This window comes from Molothrus ater, chromosome 3 (genome assembly GCF_012460135.2).
Source record: "Molothrus ater isolate BHLD 08-10-18 breed brown headed cowbird chromosome 3, BPBGC_Mater_1.1, whole genome shotgun sequence".
Taxonomy (NCBI): domain Eukaryota; kingdom Metazoa; phylum Chordata; class Aves; order Passeriformes; family Icteridae; genus Molothrus; species Molothrus ater.
The window spans coordinates 16064951-16082991 of NC_050480.2; the positions used below are offsets into that span (position 1 = coordinate 16064951).

General features: G+C 37.2%; 1 protein-coding gene across 2 annotated transcripts in view; it reads left to right on the forward strand.

Moving 5' to 3' along the window:
• Nucleotides 1–18041, forward strand: part of WDPCP (WD repeat containing planar cell polarity effector) — a 148089-nt gene that overhangs the window by 60223 nt on the left and 69825 nt on the right. For both annotated transcript variants that reach the window (XM_036379544.1, XM_036379545.1), the window contains 3 exons: nucleotides 2008–2141; nucleotides 6436–6627; nucleotides 15155–15764. In XM_036379544.1, the coding sequence (XP_036235437.1) occupies nucleotides 2008–2141; nucleotides 6436–6627; nucleotides 15155–15764 (936 nt within the window). The remainder of the gene's footprint in view (nucleotides 1–2007; nucleotides 2142–6435; nucleotides 6628–15154; nucleotides 15765–18041) is intronic.

Here is an 18041-nt window from a genome sequence, read left to right on the forward strand (position 1 = left end):
TGTTTTGTCTTTGTTTTCACATATTCAGGATTTTCTTAAACCTCCATGTTTGCTAACAGACAAGTCTGTAGGTGAAATAAAACTGTCTCTGTTCAGTAAAAGCAAACCACTCAATAACTTTAATTGCAATGCAGTTTTTTATTTTCATGAACAATAAAAGAAGATGCTTTTGTTACCCACACAAATAGTGCTCAAAATACAAATTTTTATACTGAACCATCCTTGCATGAGAAACATGAGATAATGTTGTCCTAGAGGAAATTAATTTTAATTCAAAGAAACAGCAAATCTTTCCAAATCTGGCTCCACATTATGGTTGTGATTATAAAGCTGGCTAAGAGAAATTCTACATTTAGCACAAGAAGCCTATATTAAAATAATAGTTCTTTCTTCAGCAATTGTGTATATGTGGAAATGGATAAGGGTTACAATCTGCCAGAATTACTTATGAAATTTTGTAATTCTCATTTGGAGTAGCATGCCCTCTTAACATTTGGAATAAAGGTCAGATTGTGTGCAAAAAATACAGAATTGCTACTGTTTTAATATTCCTCCTGCATCTGAGAAAGTGCTCCTGATTCTTATTATTTATAGGCAAAATTTCATCAGCATCTGAGGTGTGCTGCAGCTCGTCTTTAATGCAAACTGTGTCTGTGAGGACATCAAAATGTTTTAACTGTGTGCATGCATATTGAGGATACCATATTCAGTGGTTTTCAATTTTCATGTGTTTGCAGGATCTCAGTTATAGCTTCTGAATCACCTTATCAGATGCTTTATCACCTTTTTTTTTTCCCCAAAATGTTAGTGTTAATGTTACATTTCAAAGGCAATTATTTGGCTCTAAACTCTGCCCTTTAGCATTTGCATACCAGATACTTCATGGTTGTGCCAGGACATGACTGTTGGAAAATGCAAGTGGTTATAAATCAGAATAAAGAAAAGCAAAGCTGAGTAGCTAGTTTTCCATGCTTATATGTAAGACTAAACTGTCAATCTACTTAAGGATATGTAAAATTTAGATTTAAGAAACTCTGATATAAGTAATAAATTTTTTTTTTTTTTTAGTTTCTTTTTCAGAGGTTGTTCCAGAGTGTTGTTTGTTTGTTTCTAAATCTGGTTCCACTTTAACTGGCATTTTCCTTTTAGGAGAGATTTTTGAGTTTACAGTCTGAGCACAGCTTCATTTTAAACCATGAGTGATCTGGTACTACTTACCCCAGTGACTCATTTCACACTCACACTTCTCTTCAACTGTGGGTGCTCCTTGAATAACTGGGTAACTCTTGGGAAAAATTCTCAATACAATTTTCTAAGTAATTTTCATTGACAGATTGATCACTTTTATATTGAACTAATTTGGTCTAGTACCCCCTTATGATAACAGTGGGGATTCCATGGAGCTTTTCCAGACTCTAAGGGTGTCTCTTCCATCTTGATTACTTGTATTGTTTGGGTACCCCCATGTGAAGCTTTCAGTGAATTCATGACCCCTCTAAAGCCTTGTCCTGCATGTAACAACCTCCTTGGTGTCTTCAGCAGCACCAGGAACCTTGCAATGTCAAAATACCCAATACACCTTGAGTACTCGTTTGCATTAATCACCCTTAACACTAAGCTAAACAATATGAGGTCCATTTGCAAAATACTGGTGGATGCAACCATAAGAAAAAAAATAAACTGAAAGCTGAATGCTGAGATGACAATTAATGTGGAAGGGCATAAAATGTATATTTGAATGTAGTGGCATTTTGGTATGAGAGAATTTATTCCGGTGTATGTAATCAGAGTATTCCTTAGGCTTTATTTCTCATTTCCAAGAAGGTCCTGATAGGATGACACATTGATATGTTTTAGGACATTACAGGGCTTTCAGTATAATATTTAAGGCACTGTCTTGAAAAAAATTGCTTTTTGCAGCATCTCAGTGGAGTGTTCACTACTTTGTTTTGTTCCTAGAGATAGGTATTACAGCACTGACAATTTTTATTTGGGTTTTTTTTTCAGCTGTTCTTACAGACAATTTCATCATCTTGTCATTTGAGGACCATAACCAACTCTGCTTTATTCAGTTTACAAAGACAATGGATTCTCCCGATGTAAACAAAAGACTGGAAAAACTCTCTTGTTTGGACTCTAAGGTATAGCTGCCAATGGTGACTGCAAATATTGCAGGAACTATACATCATGTATCACTGGTATTCACTGATATTGTATAGCCACATAAATTGCAAACCTTAATATAATTGACCAGAGCAGCTCAAACTCTAAAAACGGCGGTTACTGAAAAGTCAAAAAACATTAGAATGACATTCAGAGTTAAAGAGTTAAAATACTGTGCCAAGGGATCCAGATTTCTACTGTGTTTATTTTCAGGCTCAGACACACATTTGAGTTACCCCTGCTTGACAGATTACCTTGTGTCCATAGAGCAGCAGTAAGTGACCCTTGGCACATTCTTGGCATCTAACAAGCATGAAGCAAAGTCTGTAATGGTAAACCTCAGTGTAAAAGATTTAAGTTAATGTGTTTTACCTCTTGTGTGTTGTGGGCTGACAACACACATGGTCACTTACTGTGTCTCAGCTGATAGACACAAACACATAAAGCTTTGATAATTCAGTCATCTGTCTGAGGTCCATCTGACTTTCGTAATTCTTTGCAGAAATCCTTATTTCCCCACTATTTACAATAATGGTGTTGTTGGGAGAGTTGCTTTTAGAATTAAGCCACTGAGTAAGGAATCAAGATATGGAAGCTGAGCTTCTCACCACTGGCCAGCTATGTGCGTGACCATATGCAAGTGACTTGGTGCCTCAGTGTCTCAATTTACTAGTTACACAGTGAAGATTGAAATACTCAATTTTTGCAGCCCTTTTTGTGGGGGTGTGTCTTCACTACAGTGACAGCAGCAGTGGAAAGGTAGTCTAGAGAGAGCTGAGCTGAGCTTTAAACTGTCTGAGCTTTACCCAGTCTGGAGGTCAGTGGAAACCAGCTCATCTCAAGATGAATGACATTGTGTTGTGGATGGATTGGGCTGGGTAGACATAACTTATTTCAACCATAAACACTTTGGCATCAGGACACCACTTCCTTAGGTGGAAGGGCTTGGTGCTACAGCAATATGAAAAAATAATCAGCCAAGGCAATTAACTTTGAACAGTTGAAGTAGGGAAGGGGCTGCATCCAGTTCACTGCAAGAATGAAGAAGGGTCAAGCCTTTTCTCAAGAAACACAGAAAGATGTTGTGAGCAAAAGAGAGAGATTGTATTTATTGCAGAATGGATAAGCATTAAAGAAAACAATCTTGTGCTAGCAAATATTTTCCCCTTGACAACCCCTCAGTAATTTACTTCCTCACATAAGGGAGCTTGCATCTGCAAGGCAAGCTCTTTAAGGTTATGTTTAATTTAAGTTTTGCCATAATGTGTTTTAACTTGCTTGGTAGAAATACTTTCTGCTAGGATTAATATCTAATACATTTTCCAGGCTGTTTCAGTTCAGGGCCTCTTTTCAGCAATGGCTTGTGTTTGCAAGATTGATCCAACCTCTATAACGTGGATTTGAGACAGTTCACTGTTCACTGGGAACTGAGCTGATACATACTTTACTTTAAAATGCTGTGCCTTGTGCCTGGCCTGTGGTGTTCATTGAAGCTGTGCTTTGGGAGTGAGCCTGGTGTGTGGTGGGGCTTTTTTCTTAATAGCACAAAAGTTTAACGAAGAAGCTGTAGTGAACTGCCTTTGTCATTGAAGTGTGAGGGCCACAGCTCCTGATTTAATGTTTAGAAAAACCAGAAGTATCTGCTACACTCCTTAATAGGGTTGTTAAGTTCAGTTCTTTGCTGACACAGCTGAGCTTCTCAAAACACCTCCATGCTCAACATTAACTTTGCTTTCTCTTAAAATCAGTGGGAATCACTGTGGAACATTTCTCCACCAGCCAAAAAAAATGCATTTGCATTTTTTAATTGAATGTTCTTTGTGTGAGGCTTGCTAGTTAGGCAGCTAAATATAATTTTTATTATCTTCAGAATTGCACCAGTGTGAGACTGCAGAAAATATTATTCACTTCTGCAATAATATTGTGTCAGCTCTCTGCATTGATTTACTGTTCTTCATGGCTGATTTTGGTCAAACTTCAAAAGCTGGAAGATCATAGACATAGAGTGGTGTCACTCACAGTAGAAAAATAAGGTGGTCCTGAATTGCAACTGTGCAAACTTGTAATCATTTGTAATAATATGTAACAATTACAAATGCTCTGGGTTTAGGAATAAAAAGGGTTCTTTAGAGTTGGGGTTTTGTTGGAGAGAAATTGAATGAAAGAGGTAGCATGCGCTGTTATAGAACTAACACAGGATTAAAATCTGGAGCCAAGATTCAGGAAATTTGATTGTAATCTTCATTTCTGCCTCTGACTTTTGGCATGGTCTTGAGAAATGTAGTATTTGGGTTTACAGTCCCATTTCTGTACAATGAGAAAAGTGTTTGTAATGATGTAATTACATTTCTGTCATATTATCATTGTAATGATAAGCAACCTCACATTGTTCAGTGTCCAGGCTCATAGTGGGCAAAATTGGCAGCAGTGCTGGACTGCCAGAGTTCTGTGAATAATAAGAACAAGTCAACCATGCTTTCCTCCTCAAAGCTTGATATTTATCCAAAAGTTGAGTTTTTTATGCAATGCATACCTAAATTAATGAATTAATCTCCCTATGCTCTTCCTTTCTAATTGATTCCACCTTGAATTTTATTTGCACTTTGAAACAATAAAGGAAGACTTACTTCATGAATCACTACAGTCTCGAAGACCAGCAAAATATAATACCAACTATTATTATTTACCTTTTCACAGTGACATGAGTTCATGTTTGAGAGTGACATGTCTAATGCAAGACATAAAGGTCAACAAAGATTTGTGGCTGTTATGACATGTGTGGTTGTTATGAACAGTTAACACTACAATACAGGACTAATCGATACTTGTGGAAGTATTTGTGCTTTTCCAGCCTAATTGTGTTGTCACCAAATTAGCTATTCTAATTCAAGTAGCAGCTACCTCCTAACTATTGTGTACAGTTTATCTTTACCCATGAAAGTATTTTGACCAGTAAAACACAGGATATTCTAAAAATATTGATGTTTTTCAAGTTTTTCCTATCTGTTTTTGTTTAATCCATTTCAATTTACTGAAGGAGACAGAACAAGGAGTTAAATGTTTACCATGAGAGAACAACATTGGTAATTACTTTGATTTCAGTTCCTTTTTATGTGTATTCATGGGATGAAGAGGTCAATAATATTATGACCATGCAAATAGAAAAGGGTTCTTTTTGACCATATAAAAAACAGCAAAGGATTATTAAAGCATTAACCTTGATTTTAATGGCCTTGGTTGAGAGCTGAGATCACAATTTGGATGAGCCTGATTATTTACTAAATACAATACATAAATGCAACGGGTTCTTAACACCCATTGCACTCTGGCATTATCGCATTACTGCCAGCCTTTGTTGCCTTGCAGACAGGAATATGAAAGCAATCTGTCATGTAGTGAGACTGGCTCCAGAAGCATTTCTCTGATAAGAAGACCCCCTGCCCTTTGCTAGTGTCTGGTCCAGTAGGCTTAGCCATGCGCTTAATCCCCAGAAAGTGGTTCGATTATTGCTGACCAGCAATGGCAAGATAGTTTTTTTTTCCCCTAGCTATCAACCTTCCATTAATTCCTTAAGCAGAAATGCGGTGCAATCTATATTTCCTTGGCATGTGTCACCCAGATGGTGCACTGCTCATGTTTTCAAATAACCATGCTCCAAATAACAGAGTTTGAATAATAAATTCCACAAATCCTTCCTGAGAAAGAGGCACAATTCTCAAGAGCTGCATAAACTTTACGCATGATGCTGTAGCTCATCCACATTATGCAGAAAAGTATATGTTCTTTTGCAAAGCGGATGTTTGTGTTTCCATTCCTTAATTTGGGGAGGAAGAAGAAAGATATATGTTTGCTCAAATACTGTAGAATATATTTAATATTTGATTATGTCTTAAACACTAGCCTTAGCTCCGTGGTCAGCTTTGCAGAACTTGTCATTTAATATGGCTAAGCTTAAATCCTGTGTGGAGGTCGATGCTGTCAAGCAACCATGACTGTACATTTTGGTATTGATTGGAGTCATTGCAGTAAATTCCTTCTTAACTCATATTCCTTTCCATCCCAATCCCCTCCCCACAGATAAAAGAGTGAGCATGTCTTTCTGTCTGAGGAGATATTTTTCACGTTTACAGACAGCCTCTATGAAGATATATGTACGCAAAGCTCTGTGTATATATACATTCTTTCTCACACATCCAAAGTAAATGCTCCCATTTGCTCCTACCATGCTATTTTATCACTTCCAATATTTCCTGCATTTTTTTCTTCCCTCAGATCTCTTATGTTGATATACTTGGACCAGAAGGTAGAAGGATGAAACGTCACCTGGCAATAAACTGTATGCAAGATCTGGTCATTTGCTGGTGGTCAGCAACCAGTGACGGAGCATGGCCTTGGTCTCCTATTTCCTGTCAGAGGGACAGAGCCAACCTATTGCTATTAGGCTGTGCACATGGCAAATTGGAGGTAAAGTGAAGAACTGTCTTGTTACATGATTTTTTTGAATTTGCTAAAGAAAGAGCTATTCAACTTAAATGCATATTTGAGTAGATATAAAGAACAGATATGATAAAAACATAAGACAGGAAGATCAGCCATTCTAATAGTAAAAACAAAACAAAGGTTTGTTACTTAATAGAAAAGCATCTTATTTACTTTGTTTACTATTTTCACATCAAAACTGTCAACCTGAAAAATGTAGCCAGGAAATTAGGTCTTTATCATGAAATAGTTTTGGTGCTGCTGAAACTGAAAATAGAAGTGTCAGAGTTCCACTAGAAAACTCTAATATGAATTAGCAATTGTAACTGTTGCATGTATGTCTGTTGTAATTCTTTTACGTTGTCTGCAATGCTAACTGATAGACAATTTGTATCTCTTTTAAATGTTTTTCATAAAATATTAACTATGCCCAGATGGTGATTAAATTTTTGTTACGAGTATTGGTCAAATTAGGGACTGATATTTTTCTCACAGGAAAAGTTAAAACACACCATCTACAGGTGGGAATGTAAGCTATGAGTTAGGACAAAGCTACAAGTTGACCCCCTCCTGACACCTGCTTAGCTTACATTTATAGGCATATGTTTTCATTTCAATTATTTAATTTTTGTTTCTTCTGTTTAAGAATATTTGAATCCAATTTGTTTTGTTAGCTTCATTTTAATATTTCTACCTATCTGGGCATACTCTGAAAGATCTGGAGCCTGAATTTAAAATATAAAAGCTTTTCTGAACAAACATCTTGTATAGATGCTTCTGTATTTGGAATTTTATTTTTAGTTTTTCTTTACCCACTTCTAGTATGGAATAAAATGGCACTGACTGTGGGAGAAGAGCGCAAACTCAAGGATCAGGTGTGGAATAGTTGTTCTGGATTAGTTATTGCAGACTTTTTCCCTGTAGGGAAAACCCCTAAGTAACACTTAAGAATAAGCTACTTTCACAAACAGCATCCTCCTCTCTTTAATTAGGGAAGATGTAAATGTTTTAATGTCTTGAAACTATTACTTTGATAGCTAATATTAATTTAAGTGAGATTCTTTTCCCTTGGGTTTTTCTACCTATTGAAAGTGAAAAGGTAGCTGAGACAGCTTTTCTTTTCTTATTTCTGTCATTAGTCACTGTAGAATTGAAGTTTAAATTACCTCCAGCTCTGCCTTCTTTACTTCTTTTCAATTGACCTCTCTCCACTTGCGGTCATCTTTGACTCATCTCTCTCCTCTGCCTGATCTACACTTGCAGTTCTCCATTCCCCCTGCAGCTATGCCAAATCACATAGAAAAATTTACTCTGGGAGCTAAAATGTGAGGCTGTTCTTTGTAAGCTTTTCCAGCCCTGTGCCAGTTATTATGAAACTTCATCCTACTAACATTTCAGAGCTTATTTTTTTACCATGACTTCTATATGTCCAGGCCTGGAGAGCAACATTCCTGTGCCTATTTTATTCCTTCCCATGTCTTCCAGAAATCTGCCTATTGCCACCATAGCAGTTTGCAGTCTCTGTTTCCTGAGATGATTTTTAGACACTCTTTTCTTTTAAGAAATTAACAGAAACCACCCTATCAGTTTAAAGCTCTCTGTGTTTCATTTAATATGTTTTAGGGAGATTTCCAAATCACAGCATTCCTCTGCATCTTTCAATACACCTTGTTTTATCCTATTCTTTTCTGGTTTAAACTCTGGTATAGTCTCAAGCACATCACTGGTGCTTTACACAATAGTGAAAATAAACATTCTCTGAGGCTCTAGGCTTAGAGTCAAAATAATTTTAATTTGTCCATATTGTAACAGAAATATAAGAAACTTCTTTTTAAAAGAAGCACTGCCATATTTGACTATTCAGTTGCTTTCCCTTTTCTGATTCTTTGCCTGTACTTTTCTGTTTTAATTCTTAGATCTTCAGATGAAATTTATTTTCCTGTATTTATCAATAAAATACCAAGCACTATGCCAGGACAATGGAAAGCTAAGTCGTATATGCCAGGACAATGGAAAGCTAAGTCGTATATGAGTGACAAACTGTCTTGCTGTTTTTCAGTTAGACTGTTCCATTTATTCAGCTCTTGGATGCTCAGGAAGGCTCAGATCACTCTGCCTTTGCACTCAGCCTATATGTCCATGAGGAGTCACCCATGGTGCTGTTTGATGGAGGTCCTTTGTTTGATTTCTATAGAGTTCCTTATGGGCAGGTATTAAATTCCTGTGCATGAATGGGAGAATATCATAACTCAGAAGTTCTAGAATTAGTATCAGCCTCCAGTCTTCATTTAACTGAGGTGCATTTTTCCCCTACAGTCTTGAAGGGAAACTTTAACTTAACACCTTTAACTTCTGAAGGACATTTGATAGTTTATATGTGAAAAAAATCATAGTTAATATTTTCAGACACCTTGTAAACAGTTACTCTCTAGGTCAGATACCATAAAAAGACAGTGGTTCTGTAATCATTATTTGCCTCTCATTGCCTCTAATTCCTTGCAATTTCTAGTATTCCTCAGGTATAGATTTGAAATAAAAACTGGACATGCCATTGTTATTCATGAAAATAAATCCATATTTATCATGTTTGACCAGTAATATTAATTTACTCCTGGTGAAAGATTACTGTCAATACAAGAAGAATTAAAAGTGTGAACTTACTCAGTTTAGAGCATTTATCAAAATGTGGTAAAGTAATACCACCAACATTTTACTTGAAAATAGTAGCATCAGCTGGATAAAATACCATTATTATCTAGAATTAGGAGAAAAACAGAAATTGCTGAACAACAAGACCATAAAGAGCTGTTTGGCATGTTGGGTTTATGAAACCAAGCCCAAGGAAATGAATGAGTGCTCACCACAGCCATCACCTCATTGCTGACTTACAGAAACCACAAAACAACCTGCCAGCTGCTGCCACTCCTGCTGCTGGGGCAGAGCAAAGGCAAATGGGTGCTTACATGGTACTGCTTCCTGCCTGGAAGAATTTTCTGAGTGATCCTGGCTGCCCACCAAGAGACTGCTTATTAGGATGAGGACAGGAATAGCTCTGGGATGAGACAGCTCAAGCCTTCACCATGATCATCACCTGTAACTACACGTTCTGTGTTGGGATGATTCACACTGCATGAGGAGCATTTGGGGCATTGTGTACTTCAGCAGCTGCTCAATTCAGGGAAGGAAATACATTTTACTTTTTAAGCATATTAGAAATTTGATTTTAATTTTGCCACGGGGCTTTTTAATTTTAGCATTTACTACTGTTAAGGCTACAGGTAACCACTATCCCTCTACAAACAGAAATAACTTTTTCCTCACAAATCTTGACTTATTTTACTCTTTTTTTTTTTTCTGAGATCAGTGTTTATTGTGTTGAATGCTGTAAGATTTGGTGAAGAATTGTCCCTTGAAGAAGTCATGGTGCTTTTCTCTGTAGCATGTGACCTTGCTTCGGTGTGCAATGCATGTTGCTGCAGGAGGGTTTGTCTGTTGGGCCTTTGTCTGCTTTCCTTTGTGCATGGGCTTCTTCCAGTAAACTCATCCATTCTCTAATTTATTTATTTTAGTATTGGAGGTTTGTTTGGTTTATTTTGTTTGGGGTTTGTTGGATTTTTTTAACCTTAAAGTACCAACGATCAAAGAATGTTATTTAAATTGTATCCCTGTGGAGATAATGCTGGCGTTTTGATTTCAAAACCAGAAGAGGAATCTTCCAGAAATTATTTCAGACAATTTGTTATGAATGAATAGGATCTGATGTGAAATCATCTTTGGATTAAATGCTTTGGGAGAAAGTTGTGTTAAAATCAACATGAACTTTATTCTGCAAACACAAATTAACAGGAGGTGCTGATGCCAGGGTACAGTTACTGTAGCAGTTTGCATTTGTCTTCACCATTCTTATTTTCACTCAATTTAGTGCTAGTGGGAATGACTGAAATTATACTTCAATCTTGTGGAAAAAAATAATTTCCCTGAGAGAGAATATTATTTTTCTTTCTCCCAAGAGATAATATTTAATAGTTACTGCTTTCATATTGTGCTTCGGATTTGTGAAATAAGCACAGCAGATCTTTTCTGTGTGAGCTGTCCTACAGTTACTGGAGTGCTCAGAAAAACATCTACCCTGTGTCTGAATGGCTGAAATACCTCTCACACACATACAGCAAAGAATGTGAAATCCTCAGTGTCACATTGGGTTAGAAGTTCAATGAATAATACAGGATAAAGATGACAATGATAAAAAATTTTGAAAGAAAATAAGAATAAGTGTTGACTGAAGATCTAAATAATAAGATTGCATGTAGGTCTGTAGATACAATGAAGCTAAATAAGTAACCTGCAGTAGGAGCTTTTCATTTTTATTTAGAAATGTTTTAAAATAGGGTGTTTTTTTCCCTTTCAACTTCACTGGGCCATATTTAAAACTATTTTACTCTGATGTGCACCACACTTCCCACTTTACATTTCTAATTAAAATGTTTGTTGCTATTTGGAACCTCACTGTGTGAAATTAAATAAGCACATTTTTAACATCCATAAAATAAATCAAACATTCTTTTCTCATCTGAAAGACACACAGTTCAGTCACAGCAAGCTTATTTCTCTGTTCCTTTTGTTTTCTTGTTTTTCATCTGCCTGGTAAGCCAATTTTCTGCTTAAGAGCTACTGGTTAAAACTTTTACTTGTTTTGCTATGTGGACTTTATCCTTTCCAGCACTCTATGCAAAATACTTCAATTTTAAGTGTTCAAAAAATTTCACTGAGAAGAGTGATGTGTGATAGCCCACATAAGCTAGCACTATTATTTCTCTCAAACATAAAATGAAAGAGAGTGTTTCAAATAGCATACCAGGCCTCTTATTTACAAAGACTAACAGATTCCTTTACTTGGATTGTTATGATTCCTGGCTCTAGGATTTGGGAACCTGGCATGGATAGCATCCCTCATCCTGCTGATGAACTGAAGTGGAGTCCAAGGCAGTACTGCAAGGGAAAAACAATATAAATGTGCAGTAGTGGTGAATGACTGCTACATTAATAAAGGAAATATGTTTAAATTACATGGACAATATTTAAATGCATGTACTGTATTTTTGTAGCATTCATGTCATAAAACTTTTACATTTTTTAATTAATGTATTTAAAGAAAGTAATTGGTTTTAATTCATGCAAAATATTTCCAGAGACCTTTTCTTGAAATCCAAGGCTAAGTGCTTAGTCCAAGATTTATGGGAAGTGCAGAACATTGAATGGACTATAAACCCTACCTTGTGATATTACAGCTCTGTCTTTTCAGACCCATTGCCCTGCCCCCTCCTCCACAAATCTGACACTTGTTCTACCCATTTCTGAGGAAACTCCTCCAGCTTTTGCTTTCCCATTCCATAAGCAAATGTTTTGTTAAATGATTTAATGTCACCTTTTAGGGTTCCAGAGAACTGCTTCTCATTAAGAAGGCATCTCAGTGGATTCCTTTAAATGGAAAGCTATAGCACTATATGCACTACATTTACTACCTTGTGTCTACTTACCAGATGGGAAAACAATTGACAGAATACCATCTTCTTGGGGGAAAAGAAAAAAAGTTTTGATTTATTAGACTTACCTTTCAAAAGCATTATTAATGTTTCTGTAGTTGAGTGTCTCTCTGCTTTAGTTTTCCAGTTAGTGGCATGAAGATTGAATAATAAAACTAATTTCTAACAGAGAAACCCAAATCTTCCCTCTCAGATGGAAGAGAATATTCATTTTTGCCCTTCAGAATGCCGAATACCAGATACATTCAGGAGAACTGGAATGCAGAACGAAGAGGTCTCTCGGCTTGGTTCTCTTCCTGCAAGAGGCACATGAGGCCACTGATGCATGAGAAGCAGCTTATCTGTTCCAATTTGGGGAGAAATATTTCTCTTGTTTTCTATCAGAATTTGAACAGCAGTGTCTAGAAAGGTTTCCTTTAAGCCTTATGTGTTTAAGCATTATGCCAAACCTTATGTTTTGAAAGGCAACAGAGAGTTTCTCTGCTTGCAGGAATTTTTTCCTAGTTTAGAATTGTATTATATACAGCAACAGACCTACCGTAGACTTCATTTCAAGGATTTGCTCTCAAAACTATGTGAAGCTAGGAAGCTTCTCAGCTCAAGACTCAATAAATTAATCTTCCAAAATGGAAGATTTTACTTCTGTTGAAATTCTAGGTAGTGATCATCATTTTGTCTGACTTTTGCTCTAAGAAGGCAGGACAAAATGATGAATTGGTTGCAGTTTACTTGCTGACTCTCAAACAATCATATGGCAACATTTCTTTTTCTGTGTCTGTTTCCATTGCTGGTTTCCTCCAGTCACTCCTATGGGTTTCAGGCTCTCATCTCTCATAGGCCCGATTATTTTGTGGATCTTCATTACTTTCTTGGAGCTTTTGAAGAGTTGTCCAGAGAAAAATACTGGTTTGGGGTCAAAATATATAGCAGAATAATGCAGTGCATTGAAACTTCCCACAGGAAGACAGAAAAATGAGTCCAAGAAAGCCTCAAGGCTCATTTCCCTGAAGTTATGGAAGCTTTGAAGACTTGCTTGGGCAAGATTTCTCTCTCACACATTTGAAAGGAGCTGCCTGAGTCTCTATACATACTCCTGGGGAAAGCTGCAGAACAAACAGTAACACTTCACCTTGTCTTTATTTGGGGTTAGAGAACTCTGTGGTCACAGCAATCCTTTGTCCACAAATAACCTCTTTTAGGAGTTTCCTTGTCATGCAATTTAACACCCTAATAAACACACTTCAGCAGTTCTAACATCTGCACAGTTGCCACTGCAAGGTTTTGTGGGCATAAAATGACTTGTTGCAGAGGCTAAGCCATTGGTGAGGGAATGGTTGAGGTGAGAAAGTGTTTTTCAGACTAGAAAAGTAATGTAATCTTTTATTTCCTCTTTGACACGTATTTTCATGGATGTCTGTTGAGATTGGTTGGTGTGGTTTTCACAGGTTAAATGCATTGCCTTCTGCATTGTGCTTTTGCATTAAGTCTTTGCATGTCCCTAGCTACTCATCTAAAAGTAGCAAAGATTTTTGTATTAACTATCATTTGGTTTCCAGTCAGAGCATTGCAATAATCCTTTTTTTCTTTCTTTTGAATGAGAAACCCTTTTGCAGACAAAATAAGTAAACTGTCAGAACAAAAGATCCTAATCAGTCTGATCAAAGTCCCAAAAAGCTTGTTTATAAATTTATCAGTTACTTTAGAAGTAATGGATAATATGCCAAAAAAAATCTGAATTTCTTATTCTCTTTTACAGGATGAAAGGCTAAATTGCATATTCAGTTGGTCTTGTGATCTGTGGAAATCAAATTTAAATTGCTCTAACATTATGTGTGCCTTTCTGTTTTCACCCTGAAATGTCTAGATTTCCTTCCTCATCCTCTCTCTACCTTTTAATCACATTTTTTACTCCTTTCTGTGCTTTCATACCACGTGGACTCAAGGGGCTTCCAAAAGTTGTGGCAGGTTAGCAGCTTTAATTTACAAAGTGGAGATTGCTGTGGGTATACATGAGAGCAGGGTTTGGCTCAGGTTCACATGTTCTTTTCACTCTTTATTTCTGCATGAGCAAACACAAGCAAGTTTCTGACTGGCTTCCACTACTCTCATTCTTCTAGAGCCACAGGTCTCTCTATTTTTTGTGAAATAGCTTTTCATAAGCTCATCTGTAACTTAATTACAGCTGTTGTTTCTCTCATGGTTTCCCTGCTCAAATCCTGTACAACACCTCTCATTCAAACCTGTTTATCATAGTACATGAACCTTCACTGGTCTCCACCGCTGCTTCCACCTCTTAAGGGTACTTCCCATGTTTCCACTCCAGATTCTTGCCCTTTCCCAGCTGCTTTTTATCACATTCTGCCTTTGTGTTCTTCCTCCCATTCATTTAACTTTCAAGTACTCTGTAATGGTCCCCACTTTTCTGCTATCACAAATTCATTATTTCTGCATCTATAACTGTATGGCACCCAAGAACATCTACCACCTACTCATCTGGCATTGTATAGTAGGTGCTGTTTTAACATGCCATTGTTTCTACCACTTCAGAGTAATACTTTCTGTTACCATGGCCCAAAGCAAATGATCAAAAATCATCTGTGCTTGATGCAAAGAGTAATGTACTATAGATTTTTCCTAGAATTTTAGGACTTTTTACCCCAGGCCACTTGTGAATAATTATTCTTTTACATCAATCCTTTCTTCTTGTACCATCACTGACAATCCCCTCTTTTATCTTCAGTTCTGCTAACCTGTTAATAGGTCCAGACAAACAAATATGGCTCAAACTCTATTGCAGAGTTTTTTTAATCAAATGAATTAATCTTTTAAATGTTAAAAGAGTAGATTTCAGAGCTCCATTTCAAGAATGCTTACTTATGACTGACCCACAGGAAAGCTCATTTGCAGCAGTCTATTTTCAAGAGTAAAGGGCCACAAATGAGTACCGAAAGGCTTTGGATTTTTGCCAGGTGCTGAGTTATGTGCGCACGGAGTGGGAGCCCCTGGATGCCAGGTTCAGCTCTGTGCAGCCCCAGCAGGTGCTGACTGTGGAGCGCTCGGTGTCGGCAGCCAAGGAGCCCATGGCCGACAGCTGCGTCTACAAGTGCCTCAGGAACCGAATGCAGTGCGCCGCCGTCACCAGGGTCCCCCTGCCCGCCAGGGCCATCAGCTGCTGCAGGGATGTGACAGAAGACAAACTGGTGCTGGGCTGTGAAGACTCCTCAGTTGTTCTGTTCGAAGCCTACAGCCAAGTGACTCTGTTGGCCCAAGCAGAGCTGCTCCCTGCTGTAATAACCTACCACCCTTCCGGAGCCGTGCTGGTGGTTGGCAGCTCTCAAGGGGAGCTGCAGCTTTTTGACACGGCGCTGTCTCCAATTAAAATTCAGCTCTTGGCACAAGACTATTCACCTGAGGCAACTCTGCAATTCAGTAAACACTGTGATGTGCCCACCAGCCTCATCCAGATCCAGTGGGCTGCTCCTCCAGGTGCATTTCCCAGTCCTGACAGCATGGATATTCATGATCTTTTATTGGTTAGATTTGATGAAGGACCCTTGGGAGTGCTTCACTTTAAACTTGGTAAGTTACTAAGCACATCTGTTGAACCTTGAGCTGTCAAAGAAACATCTGTATCCCACAAGGTTGGGAACACCCTAATTTTAGTTATATGAGACCATAGCCTTTAAAGCAAATTGCTCCAAAGATGTCTGATACCAAGGAGTTCTTTAGGTTTCACAATAACTTTATACCTTTTCCTATTCATAGATTAGGACTTCTTTCTGATCAGCATCCTATAATGTTCCTCACTACTCTAAGAAAGCATTACAAATTTTCCTCTGGAAAATTCCTTTAATCTGTAGTATATAATCTTAAGAATTGTATTCATTTTGTAGTAATAACCCTAACAAGTTAAAATAAACTATATTTAATAATAGAACAGTAATGCTATTTTCTTTACCAAATTTTTTTCTGCATGTGTGATGTATATTGTCCAATATTCTGTTCTTCCTGGCTTTGGTACAGGAAGTTGCACCTTTTTTTCCTTTGAAGACTTTCCACCGAAGAAGAATGATTTTCATAACCTTCAGAGAAGTTTGGTCTCTCAATTAATTTGCAAAGAGTTGTGAATAAAAGAAGTAATAATGCTAATTTTAGAATTTGTATAGCACTTCTCTTTTTAGGTGTGAAGAGAGTTTAAAAGAGTAAAACCACAACTAACTTCCTTTTACAAGCAGAAAAACAAGAAGCAGCAAAGAAAAGCTAAAGGGCTTTCCAAGAGTTACACAGTGGCTGAATTAAGAATAAAACCCCTGCAGTGGCTCATCAGTGAGAACTGTATTCATTTCATTCAAGTCAGGCAAGTTACAGTGGTGCAAGCCCATTGTGAGAGCTAAAAAAACAATCGTGCTTAAACCCTCTGACTCCCAAGCCAGTGTTTCAGCAGGGCAGACAGCCATCCTGGAAAATTTCAGCATTTTGCCCATTGTCTGTCCAAGAAAACCAGATTACTTTTGTAGATCTTTATGAGAGTTTTTAATGATTCTTTTGTATAAAGCTATTGAGATTAGGAAGAAGCCTTTTTTATTAAAAAAAACCAAAACCAAACAAATTGCCAAAAGACTCAAAATAACAACCTAGGTGATAGTAAGATTTGAAAATCTACTTAACTTATTTACTTAATGAGACACACATGTACTTTTGTGGGGAAGAAACTGTTTAAATTATCAGTGACGTAAAAATTTGAAAGACTGAATTAAAAAATTTTAACCAAGTTTTCCACTGCAAAAAGCTAAATTAATGTAAGAGGATGTTAGTAACAAAAAGATGTTAGATTGACTTATAGTTGTGTAGTTTTAAAAGAGCTGATCCAGATTATTGCTGTTATCCAAAAAAAAAAAAACCTATTTAAAAAACCACAACTATTTAAAAACTATTTAAAAACCTGTTTACAGGTTATCATTCATTTTGAGGTAATTAGCTGCATTAAGTTCAATGACAGGTTTAATAGTTACAGTGTACCCCAGAACACTAATTATAACAGCTATTTGATGATTTTGTGCATGTTGGCCATTTAAAAGAAAAATCCTCTAAATTATCTCTGTCCTGATTTGGTGGGATGGAGTTGAGCAGGAGGCACTCTACCCACCTCTACCTTGCTTTTCTTCAGTCCTCCCTGGTAAGGTTTTCTCACAACAGCTTTCCAGAATGCACAGCTTTCCCCTTGCTATCTTTAGCACATTTATGTTCTTACCAAGGCAAGCAGGCTCTCAGTACAGGGATTTAGAGGCCTTTCCTGCTAATTGCCAGCTTGTAAACTTAATTGGACTGTCTCCCTGGGCACTGTTCCTAAATCAATTAGGCAGTGAGTTGGCTGTCACCTCTTTTTCCCAAGCAGGTTGCCTGGAAGCACACCACCCAGGAGAAGTCAAGCATCCAAATGGGAAGATGTTGACCTCTATAGCTGAAAGTTATCACATTTTAAAATTCATTCTGTATAATTACTGTAAAATCTCTTCTAGGAAAAAGGAAAAGCTGTCTCCCTTCTTCCCTCTCTCCCTCTTTGTAGTCCACTGTGCAAAAATATGCTGCTCTCTATTTCATCCTGGTGTTCAGCTTTACACCTCATCTCCTCAGTTTGCCACACTGCCAAGGGAACACTGTGTTGATTAGTAAGTCCCTCTTCACAGTCTCAGCAGTTTTTAGGTCTCTGCTATTTAAGAAATAATGCAAAACAAATAAATAAATTAATTAAATGCATTAATAAATTATAGCAAAAAATTAGGGGCTCATGACAGCAAGACCCAGACAGGCATTCAGGACTGAAATAAAATCCATGAGTAACACATAGGTTGGAAT